Source organism: Toxorhynchites rutilus, chromosome 2, assembly GCF_029784135.1.
Source record: "Toxorhynchites rutilus septentrionalis strain SRP chromosome 2, ASM2978413v1, whole genome shotgun sequence".
In the NCBI taxonomy this organism is placed as follows: Eukaryota; Metazoa; Arthropoda; class Insecta; order Diptera; family Culicidae; genus Toxorhynchites; species Toxorhynchites rutilus.
The window spans coordinates 137,347,556-137,360,070 of record NC_073745.1 but is presented as its reverse complement, the minus strand read 5'-3'; the positions used below and the strand labels follow the sequence as shown (position 1 = coordinate 137,360,070).

The following is a 12,515-nucleotide window of genomic DNA, read 5'->3' as shown; positions in this document are numbered from 1 at the left end:
CATGTATAGCGTAGACAATACTTGAGGAAGTGTCGATGGGTGGAGGAGGAAACTTTTCACAGCTTCCCGAGCTTTGCCTTGAAGGCACCGTTGAAGGCGCATCAGATTTTCGGAGTCCGAATAGCCACACATTTGAGTAGTGTTATTGTAGCTTGATATGAATATGGGCCAGTCGGACGGGTCTCCATTGAACCAAGGTAATTCCTTTGGAACCACGTTGCGTGCCTGTAACTGCTGAACATTAGGTCCGTACAGTTGTTGAGATCCTGTAGCTACAGGCGCAAGAGACGGGAGGACAACGGGGGTCTGGTAGTCAGGAACAGTAGCAGTAGGCACATGACCATAATTTGGAACCATATACCTGTCGTTAACGTGCTGGGGTGGACCAATCACAATTGCTGAGGATATTTCCTATCACTGTTTCACACCGACATATTGAAAAGGGCCCCTATATTGAAAGGTTAGACGTAGTCCTACGTCAAAATTTCCGTCAAAAATTAGTCCTACGTCAAAATTTTTACATAGTCCTAGTAGTCCTCATTATTTGACAAAAAAGAACATGCCTATTATATGATAGACATGTCCTTTATATTGACCAATTTACCCCGTGTGTGGGGTCAGTTGGTCAATTTATTCTGAAATAGAAAGGCGTTCAATAAAAGAAGAATGTCGAATAAATTATCCCCTGGTTATTCTATCATTCTAACGCAAAACTTCGTATTACAAAGTTATAACCAAATTTATTCAAAAATGACTAACTAGCCCCGCCCTACCCTACTATTTACGAACAACAAAATGCTATCAAAATCAAGTGTACTATTTCAAAATGATCTATGCTTCATGAAAATTATGATTTTTTTATTCCATAAACCGGCGTGGACTAACTTTCCGGACAGTTTTCTCTATATTTTTTTAATAAGATGTTAAATTTCATAGCAAATGATGTGGGGAACATGGACAAGATTAATTAGAGCAGTTTTTTTATATGCAACTTTATTAAAGAATGTCTAGAAATTTTACACAAATTAAAATTTAGTTATTGCTGTTGTTTCTGGTGGGTCTTCATATGTGTTCGAAGGGCTGTCGGTTGAATGAATGTTTTGTCGCACAAGCTACACTCGTGAGGTTTCTCTCCGGTATGGGTCATCACGTGATATTTCAATGTTTCCGCTTTGCCAAACGATCGATCGCAAAAAGAACACGTAAAGTCCTTTGTCCCACAATGAACGAGATTTTTATGACGATTCATGTTACCTGTAATAGAGACTTGCTCAGAAAACAATGCCATTGTTTCGTTAGGATTCATACTAACCTAAAGCGGTGAAGACCTGTGAGCAAATCTCACAAGTATACTGCTTCTCACGTGTATGACAATTTATGTGAAGTTTCAATTCCTGACGCGTAGTTTTTTTCATACCACAATGAGGACAAACATAGTTCTTGATTCCCTGTGAAATTCATTACGACTTAATAATCTCTCAAATCTGTAATGGAAGCATTCCAACGATATACCTTATGTCTCATAGTGTGGTCTTTTAATTTTTGTGCCGTGAGCATTCGTTTGTTGCAAATTTTACACTGGAAAGGCGTTTCGCCGGTGTGGGTATAACTGTGCGTCTGAAAATAATTTTAAAATGTTAACAATATCGTTGGTTAGCCACGATGGACCTACCTTTAGTGAGCCAGCATCGGCGAATATTTTTCCACATTGATGACAAACGCGTCGCTGCGGTTTTGGGACAACGTAGTTTGGATCGTGCCTCTTCCGGTGAAACACCATCGATCGCTTCGTGGTGTAAACCATCTCGCAGCCGGGAAAGTCACATTGAAACGTCGGCTTGTCGTTTGAATGCTTCTGGGCGATATGCGCTTTCAAAGTGCGGAATTGCTCAAAATCTTTCCCACAGTGCGTGCAAAGAGCCGGTTTCAAACCCTGATGCACCCTTAGGTGACCCTGAAAACGAATCTCAGCGTGGAACTTTTTGTCGCACAGGTTACATTTGTACACTTTGATTTTGTTTTTTTCAGGTTCTTTCGACTTTGCTTCTTTGATTTTGGATCTGTTCTGATTTCTCAAGTTTCTACTACTCGGTTTAGGTATCTCGCTGTCGGAATCACTCTTCTCATATGATGCCGAAAACATCTCACAAGTATATATTTCGTGGTCAGAATCCACCTTTTCGTTATCTTTTTCAGACTCATCGCAATTGTCGTTCTTGGCATTGTTTTCCAACGACTCTGTGTTCAATGTGTTCTCAAAAGGTTTCTCCTCATCCAACTCTAAATTTTCGGTCTTCACCGATGAGGTTTCCTTCTTCTGGAATAGTTAACAGTTATCATCTAATAGCGGATAAGTTATGAATTGCAACTTCACAATTTCCACGAGCCTGTTATGCACCTGCAAGCAAGTGCTTCGAAAACTATTGTACTCGAGCAGCTTGGAATGACAATCCTTACAAATTCGTTGGTAACTTGGGTCTTCTTCCGGTGTAAGCTACAATGTGTACGTTATTTGGAAATTTACATTATCACCAACAAAATTAGTTGAATAGTTAACTTACTTTGATGGAGGTGAGATTATAATATATATCGCAATATTTTTGCAAATTCTCACAAAGCTGGTTCTTACCACCAGGAGCCTCTCCACAAGTACGGCAAACTTTCATTGCCTCCATCATCTTGCAAACATAAACACAAAATGAATATGAACCAAGATGATGAACGATAGGTGTTTCGTTCTTGACACTTTCAGGACTTGACGTGAGACGAGTAGCGAGACGTAACTTTCAGAATTATTTACTTTTTGTTTGGGTTTGTGGTTATGGTTTCATATCAACTCGCTGAGGAAAATAACTGAAGGAAAAAATAAGTAAATATATATTCGTGAAAAATTGTGCACAACCTCTTCTAGCTAATTACTTGTAACAGCCCTTTCCGGATCTTCTGGATCTGGTAATGTCCTTCCCAGTATATGCACAGCATTCTCTTCATCCCTGAGCGAAATCAGCGGAGCCACAATCAACGTTATTTCTTGTCACCATCGCCGTAAGCTGATAGTACTCTTTTCCCCGCCGATGGGAGCCAAACAGAAGTACATTTTGCTTGGAAAGAAAGGCATTGATTGCGCAGCTAGAAGCGAAAAGATATACTAAAAACATCCTTCTGCACTGTTATGATTCGACAGTAAAGCGCGAGCAGCTATTTTGCCAACGAATGCATTTGTCACCAAAAGATACGATTTGTTTTGCAAACAAATGTTTTTTCACGAGCAATGGCCGAACAGCAATTTTGACATTGCGGCCCACCTATAGTACAACCAAGGAAAGTGAAGTGCATGGTAAAACGTAATGACAGAATTGCCGATCGGGCGTATCCCGTAAGTTTGAATTTATTTACATAGATGGTATCCAAACAACACTAAACATTGACTACAGTTTCGCCGGCACGGTTGATTGCCGTTATGAACCAGCACAAAAAACAAAGCTGCAAATTATGCGCCAGTGGCCATTCCTCATACGTCTTTTCTAAATAGTGTAAATTACGAGCCACCTGTTGACTCCACCATCTTGAGTACAACGCCTTGATATGAACTGTATGAGAATCGAGCAAGACCTGTTTTCAAATAGAGATGCCAGACTATTTTTAAATGTCTGTAAAAATTGTTTGTAAATTTCAAAAATGTATGTAAAATATGTTTTCAGAAAACAGGATCAGTTGTTTGCTTGCTTGTAAAGCCTGCTTTAGAGTTCCCGTCAACACGAACATGAACAGGTGGTGAAATAGTACGATCATTTCACGGTGAACCACACTGCGAACAAACAACTCAGAAAATCGTGGTGATTAGAATCTTGTTCACATTCACGTTCATATTAAAAGTTCGCCATTAAACGTGAAGTAAATAAACATCGTGCTTAAACAAAGTAATTCGGATAAAATATACAGCTGTTCACGAAGCAACCTGAAGCAACAAAGTGTTTGGACCCGTGCAGAGATCCGATTGAATGAAATTGCATCCATATGGAAATTTTCACTGAAAACTCGAGAGTTGCTTGATATACCCATTAACAGTTCACGGTGAAATAATTTTCAGAATACCTTGGGACATTCGAACGTGAACATGAACGAGGAAACATTTTGACGTCTATATTCACCACTGTTTTCACGTTCACGTTCACCGAAGTCGGTGAACTATGGTGAGTTCACCAACATCTTGATTCCACGGTGGAAAATCAGAATCGTTATGAAATATTGAATTAATCCAGTTTTATCAATATGAACTGTGTTTAAATATGTTTTTCAACTAGAAATGTTTCTTCCTATCGTCTCAAGACGTTTTCCTCGCTTTTCATATATGGACTGATGAATGATTAACAAAAAAGTGTTTGTCCGCGTTCACGTTCACGGGAATTCTAAACCTACCTTCATTCTGAAAATTATTTCACCGTGAACTGTAAAAGGATATTTAAGCAATTCTCGAGTCTTGAATGAAAATTTCGATATGGATGCAATTTATTTAATCGGATCTGTACGGGTTGAAAAACTTCGTTGCTGCGGGTTCATCCGTGAACAACTGTATATTTTATCCGAATTGCTTTATTGAAACTCGATGTTTATTTACTTCACGTTTACTGTCGAACTTTTAATATGAAAGCGAACGTGAACAAAAACATTCTATTCACCACGATTTTTTGAGTTGTTTGTTCGCAATGCAGTTCACCATGAAATGATCGTACTATTCCCCCATCTGTTCATGTTCACGTTCACGGGAACTCTAAACCATGCTTTACAGTTCATGGTGGAATAATTTTTAGAATGCCTTGCAACATTTGAAAGTGAAAATGCACGGCAAATATTTTCACGTCTATATTCGTCACTGTTTTCACGTTCACGTTCACCGAAGCCGGCGAACTTTGGTGAGTTCACCAACATTTCGATTCCACGGTGGAAATTCACGTTCACGTTCACGAGATCTCTAATCCTGCCTTAAGGTGTGATCATTTTCGATATTTGTTAAAAGGGAGCGATGGCAAAAAAATACATTCATTACGATTTGTTCGCTCGTTGGATTCACAAGGGTCCTTTTCAGGATCACAAAATTATCTTCAATCTAAAGAGCTTAATGTTTTGTTATCACTCAATATCCCCATCTTGTTCGGCTGAACCTTCCTGTTTAGCGATTTGTTGCCACTCGCCACAGCTTTCACAGTTGGAAAATTTCTTCCCATCCAGCTTTGTGACATGTTGTACAGTAAATTACATTCAATGCGACGTGCCGAAGCGCCACTCAGTGTCGCATTGGAGGCGATTTTAACCTGTAATTGAACATTTGCGATGACAGTGGAACAGTGATAATGTTTAAGAAAACATTGAACTGTATTTCCTAAACTCTTTTTTGGAAGGTTTAATGGCCTTGAAAAGCGCCTTGTTTAATGGAATGGTTCCAATTTAGAAAACTTAGTACTCGTGGTTTTGAAAAAAACCATTTCGATAAGTTTGTATAAAGAACAAACTTTTTTCTTCTGCTACCTGATGCCGTTTTGCGATTGCGTTTGCCACTCGCCACTCGCCTGTTGTCTTGATGTCCACCGAACCGAATGTGTTCTGTTCCGAATGCGGGTTTTCTTATCGTCACGAGCAGCTTTGTTAACTCGATCACTTCGGCGGCCGAAACTATATAACGCCGGCTACGTGGACTGGTGCACTGGTACTAACGCGCTCGGCCTAGCTACCCTTGCGGGGAACTCCAGATCAACACGGTTCGAGCGGGATTTTGCCTTTCCCTTCACTTTTACCCCTTTACCATGTCCAGACATGGCTGCTTGGGTTGGTTTGTTGATGTGTTGTGATGCGAACCGATGTGGTGTACGGTTTGAACGAGAATGATCGTTACGGCAGCGGAGCGGGGATCTTTATGCTGACTGGCTGGCTCGAGAATTACTCATGTGTGAGACTGCAACCAATGTTTCGTTCCTTTTTTTCTTTTTCCTTTCCAATCGTGCTTCATTCTATTTCGCTGCTGCCGCTGGTTGCCCGTTTTGGTCGGTACGATTTGAGGAGCACAAAATGGACCAATCAAAAATGGGCACATAGTGCATTTTGACAATGCTTGATATTTCACAATTATTCAATTATTTATCTCAAGAAAAATGAAATGTCATTCGTTATGATAGATGCGTAGATATATTTTCTATCAATTGATGCAAAAACGTTCGCGATCTATTGAGAAATGCTCGAGTTATAAGCGTTCCAAATATTGCATTTTTTCCTACTTGTTCAGTGCCTAGATTTCCATTTCACCCCCTATATCTTCCGGTTAGACGTAGTCCTACGTCAAAACCGTCGCGATATCCGCCTAATGTGACATCAGCCTAAGATCGAGAACATAGTGAACGCGATGCGATGCGGGCGAGGGCGCAGGCTCGGGAAAGCTCTTTCGGTCAGGAATGCGGAAATCAAATGCAAACCGCCCGGACCTCACCTAGTAAACGCGATTTCAATGCGGCGAGACTGTGTGTGTAGAGTGTTTCGCCGCGGGTAAACCCAAGTGATCATTTTGTAAACAGTTGAATTTTGAGATCGTTTTCATCTGTGAACATGGTAAATGGAAAGCCCTTAACGTAACGTTTTCATAAGTTAAATAAATCACTTTACATTTATCTAAAAAAAATATTTTTATTATTTATTTGTTACTTTTTCCTACTGCACAATTTGAACATAGAATTATAACTGTCGTGGTGTACTGGTGCTCCCTGCTTTTATACAGTCAATTTGGAATGCGCCAGTTGGTTTCCCCGAAATGCAAGTGGTGCGCGTTGTCGCTCGTCAGTAATGTTTTGTGTTTAATTTCTCCGGTATTGGCAGGTGTTTCTGGAACTGGTGCTGCATGTTTTGGCCGGCATCGCTGGGTGCATCGGTGGAAAGTTATCTATAATACGATGGATTCTAAAGTGATATCCGGATAATAAAGTAAAACATATAAACTGATTTTTGTTTCCTTGGGGGAGAGCCTGTGTTGATTTAGAGATGTTTTTGAAATTATTGGTGGTTGGGACATAACGATCGCTCATTTGTTTTTACATATATTAGATTGTTATTGTGATTTTTGTGATTTATACTAGATTGTTGAATGAACGTAAACACGAATGTGTGTTTGCTTTTCTTTTATTTTGTCTCCGGTTCAACATACCGACAGACTGTCTCTAAAACCGACCCATGTCTCAAAACTCACATAAGACTAATTGTGAAACTGGCTCAAGACTAAGGCCGAGGACATAGTGAACGCGATTTCAATGCGTCGAAATTGTGTGTGGAGTGTTTTGCCGCGATTAAACGCAAGTGGCGGTTGCCAAACTATTTTCATAAATATCTTCACAATCGAACTCATCGGACGAAAATAAACATTGAGTTGTTAAATTATTATTTTCATTTTGTTCGATGAATTATATAACTTCATTCTAATTTACATAATGTATATAATGAAAACGTTACGTTAAGGGCTTTTCATTTACCATGTTCACAGATTAAAACAATTCAATTGTTCTCCCAGAATCTCACAATCCAATTGTTTACAAAATGAAGATATGTTATCATACCTGGCATCCTTGTGCTGAGTTGTTTACATGTGGGATGGAGTGGAATAAAACACCAAAAAACGCGTAGCAATTATAATTGAAGACTCATACTTGAACAAATTCTTATACTCAGGACAAACTGTCAAAACATCCATTCATTCATTCACAGGTATAATTGACATTATGGGACACACATGCAGTTTATGGACTGAACTTGTACTCATTTCAGTATTAAAATCGCTACATTCGACTGACTGATCGTCTGGTCGCCAGACCGACTGTCAGGAATTCCTAAATTTTACACTGTTTTCTTAATTATACTTATTGTTTTCGATTCATCCTTGCGTTACAATAATAAATGACCTGACATTCGGTTTCCTGGATGTAAAATTTATTCTTTATGGAATTTCCTACTTTTTATATTTCGTTCTTTTGTTACTTGACCGTAACACCAATGCTATTTTGAAGGTGAATAAACTGAAAAGTTTAAAGCTTCTTTATAACAAACAACTTATAAACATATTCTATTTTATTAAAGCATCTTTCATTGCACACAATGCTTTCACTGAGCGACACGAGCAATGGGCGCAGCAACAACATTCCCAAATAAACTCTCAACGTCAACACATCATGTTAGCTCATTGCTGACTAAAGTGTGACTGAATTTTGTATCTTGTTCAGAAATTTTTGATTGATTCTTCATGGATAGTTCTGCATCTTTCAAATCGTGTACCCGGTTTAACCCGAAAGGTGTTGGATTCGCACTCGGGTTCACCAATTCAACTATACTAAACTGTCAAGTTCCGAGTATTGTTTTGAAAAATCTAAAAATAAAGACTATGAAAATAGAAAATCTACTACTTTTGCTTTTGTATTATTGGAATCGTAATTCAACTCGGATTCTGATTTCGAAGAGTTTATTCGCGTAGACGGCATTAAGCTTCGTGTGCTATCATTGGGAGGCGAAAAAATTTATAGATTTTCAGGTGGAATAAACATGATTTTAAAATCAAAATTATGAATGGAACTTTACTTTTATGTATCAAATATGTATTTTATGTGAAGAAATGAGAGGGTTTTTTTTTCAAAATTGCAAAAAAAATTAAACGAAAACTGTGTCTAAAGATGATTTAATATTAAATGGTACTTATTTGTGGAACAAACAGGAAATGCATCGATAAATGGTTAAATGAGTGTCAGGACTACATATGTTAGGTAATCAAACAACAAGAAGTAGAAATTTTCTTTCAAACTATTCTCATTTTACACTGCGCTTGGTCCTTCTGATCTGATAGAGAATAATTTACCTCCCAAGCACTAATATCGCCACCAGACGTCGACACTGTACATTTGTCGTCACAAATATAAACAAATCAAACTATATAATGCACATCAAAAAACCGCCTCATTCGTGATCCCGAATACGTTTTTTTTATTACAGTCAGTTTGGAACTAACTCAGTTTCAAAAACGATTTCGCTATTTATCTCACTTGGAAACATGACATCTCGAGTGGTTTACCATCTCTGTTGTTCGCGCTTGGTCGAGGTAAAGACAAAAAAAAGAGTATGCAGTCAGTTTTCATGTCTTAGGGTGCTTATACACTGTTTGACCGAAGTCAAATATTTTACTCTTTTTGACGGATAAAATTTGATCAACGTGTACTGATCAAATATATTCGACAGAAAACACGACTAGCAAATATTCAGTTAATCAATGCCCGAATTATTTTTTCGGTCTGTTGTTCAAACCTGTCGGTCCATCGCAAGGCGCTTATATCAATGTATAACAGGTGAAGCAACATCATCACTTCATTAAGAAGGGGATTACGGTTTGTGGAGCGGGGGTTGTTTGTTTTGTTATTGCTAGGATACGCCATTTTTGCATTTTCACATGCGAGAGTAGTGGATATGAGAATGAAATTCTACAAAATCATTCTTTCTTTTTCACATAAATTCGCGAAACCCGAACATAGTAAGCATCGTTCGAATAAGCGTCGTAGCAGTTTGTAGAGAGCCGCCGGCAGCGTTCTGATGCTGTTTGTAAACAATACCGACAGCATTTCCAATATGGCTGAAAGTGCATTTCATATGATTGTTTCACCTGGTATATATAGAGACGCCTTGGTCCATCGTTAGGTTACCTTAAATATTTCAGTCAATTTGTTCTATGTTCGATGTTTGACATTGTTTGCCACTGTCGATAATTGAAAAGTGGCAAACAAAATAGTGTTTGTACATATATCAAAGCAAACTTTATCTGTCTAAAAGTGTGAAATACTTAATCTCTGGGCAAACAGTGTACGCCCACCTTTGGCACAAAACATATTCATTCATTATTTCGCATGAAAGAAAATTCGCTCATTGTGAAACAACCTTGAGACATCTGGCATCCCTGTTCGGAATTGACTCTTCTTTTCTCTTTGGTGACAAAGAGCTTTGTGCTATGCTTTTGGGAAATAATAACGACAATATAATTTCAGGTGGATTGTACACATTTTGAACCTCAAAATTATGAATGAAAAGATAGCTTTTCGTATCAAATATGTGCTCTATATTATTAAGAATTATATTATATTGTAATTGGTAAAAATGTCTCAAACAAAAATAGTTTTTGATAGAGATTGTATATTACAATGATGAATTCTTATAAGAGTATCAGAGAATTTATATAAAAATAGTTGAATAAGGATCAGAACTTCGTTCTTTAAGTAATTAAATAACGCCAAGTTGACATTTTCATTCAAGTTTTGGAAACTTTAAACTGCTTCCGGAGCTTCTAATCTGATAGTGAATAGTTTGGGTCCCAAACTCGAATGGCGCCACCAGATGTCAACATTTGTCATCGCGGATTGACAGATTTCGAGTTGAATCTCCACATGTGTTTTGTTTTCGTTTGATTTTTATGAGAGTTGTAGAAGTTGCAAAACTTTGATAAAATTAGTGTATAATCCTTTTAATATTGCAATAATATTATTTGTCGATTTCTTCGGCAAACGATGGAACAGGATAGTGCGGATGTAGCAGCCAGCACGCATGGAACGAATCATTTTAAAAATCGCTCCAAAAAGCGTAAATCCGCCGGCAAACGATTCCTTCAAAACGCAAAAGGATTCGGACGGAAGAATAGTTTTGGACGGGGTGCCGAACTCGAGCAAGATGAGTACAATTATTTCCTGGAAATATTGGAAGCCCTAGGGACGCTGCAGGATGCGGAGGAACGTTCGACCATGGCGAACAATGTGTACGAACAAATCCAGGGCAAGGAGATCAAGACTTCTTCCAACCAGCTGAGTAGTCGGGTCCTGGAGAATCTGCTTGGCTACACGGAAGAGGCTACGTTCGAGCGTTTAATGGAGGTGTTCGGCGAAAATTTGCGTGTGGTTTGCTGTGACAAATTTGCCTCCCATGTGCTTCAGAAGATGCTCTTTGTTGCCATGTTGAGATGTGTTGGAGAGCTACAGTCGGAAACGGAAGCAAAATTTGCACTTGGGAATAAAAAACGTAAGTTGCAGATCGACGATGAGATGGTTTTCAATTTGAATCACAGTGCTTTCGGTGAGGGACATCGAAAAACTTGTGGTAAATTTGTCAAGAAGATGGCGAAGTTTCTGTTGAACAATCTCGAGGAATTCGTTTGGGATTCATTCGGGAACTACGTGATCCGGCAGTGCGTCTTGAACTTGGCGGGTATCGCTGAGCTAAAAGTGACTAAAAGAGAATCGTCAGAGCAGATGAAATTGATAGTTCCCGATAAATGGTTTAAATTGATAAGTGAGTTCAGCTTACGACTGTTAAGTTGGCCGCAATTCCCCGAATTTCCGTACAATGAATTCACATCAGTTTTGCTCCAAAACATTTTAATGGCCTTGAAACAAAGCGGAGATTTGTTCCAGTTACTCCAGATCGGCGAAAAACTGTTGAATGAGAGTTTTTTGTTGGTGGTAAATGATGATTCTGTTGAAAAAGAAGATGTCGAAGATAAGCCCAAACTTCCAAAAGTGTTTCAGCAGGATAGTTCAGTTCGGTTGCTGGAAGTTCTCCTATTGGTTGTCGACCCGGAATTTCTCAAAGACAATTTATTCAAAAAACTCTTCCAAGGAAAAATAGCAGAGTTAAGTAAAACGCCTGCGACAAATTTTGCTGTGCAGAAATTGTTGGATACAATTTTCGACAAACATATTCTTGAGCACATGTTCTCTGAACTGGACGATGGATTGGAGGGGATTTTACAGCTTGGCCATACGGGAGTAGTGGCAGCGCTGGCGAATGCTTGTAACCGTTTGTCCTGTCAGCAGGGAAAGTTTATTAAGCTTCTGCTAGATGCTCTTCACTGTTCGGAAGTCTCAGGAGAGAAACTTCTAACATCGATTCTAAAGCTTATGCCCCCAGAAGTTGCTGCCAAACAGGAATCCACAAGCATCCATTTACACGGGTCCATGATCCTTCAGGCAGTACTGGAATTCAACAAGCCAATAAAAATTGTGACCGCAATTCTCGATACGAAAAACGATCGATTGGTCAAGATATTCACGGATCCGAAGGGTTCCTTCATTGTGAACGCATTTGTGCAATCTAAATTCGTGGGTGAAAAATCTCGTGAGAAAATCATCCGGCATTTGGAAGGATGTTTTATGGATTTGGCGTTGTCATCGCACGGTTCCCGAGTTTTGGAACTCCTGTATGAAGTCGCAGGACCAGCACAGAAGGAAGCGATCGTTAGGGAACTATCGGAGCGGGTTGCACAGCTCAACAGCAAACCCTGGGGAGCGATTGTCAATCGGAAACTGTTGATTGACACCTATCGGAAAAATCCCAGCCAGTGGAAAAGATCGTTTTCTTTCGATAGTAAAAAGGAGAAACTGTTCGATAAAATTCTCGAACCAAGCAGTGAGACTAAGAAGCGTAAATTATAATAAAATTTGGACTTTATATGTTAACATTGT

The 12,515-nt window shown here is 39.0% G+C and overlaps 1 protein-coding gene across 1 annotated transcript; it reads left to right on the top strand.

Annotated features, from left to right (window-relative positions):
- Positions 1–10,417: 10,417 nt before the first annotated feature.
- On the top strand, positions 10,418–12,509 carry LOC129771488 (nucleolar protein 9). Its single transcript, XM_055775169.1, has one exon. The coding sequence runs from the start codon at positions 10,569–10,571 to the stop codon at positions 12,483–12,485; it is 1,917 nt and encodes a 638-aa protein (XP_055631144.1). The 5' UTR covers positions 10,418–10,568; the 3' UTR covers positions 12,486–12,509.
- Positions 12,510–12,515: the final 6 nt, after the last annotated feature.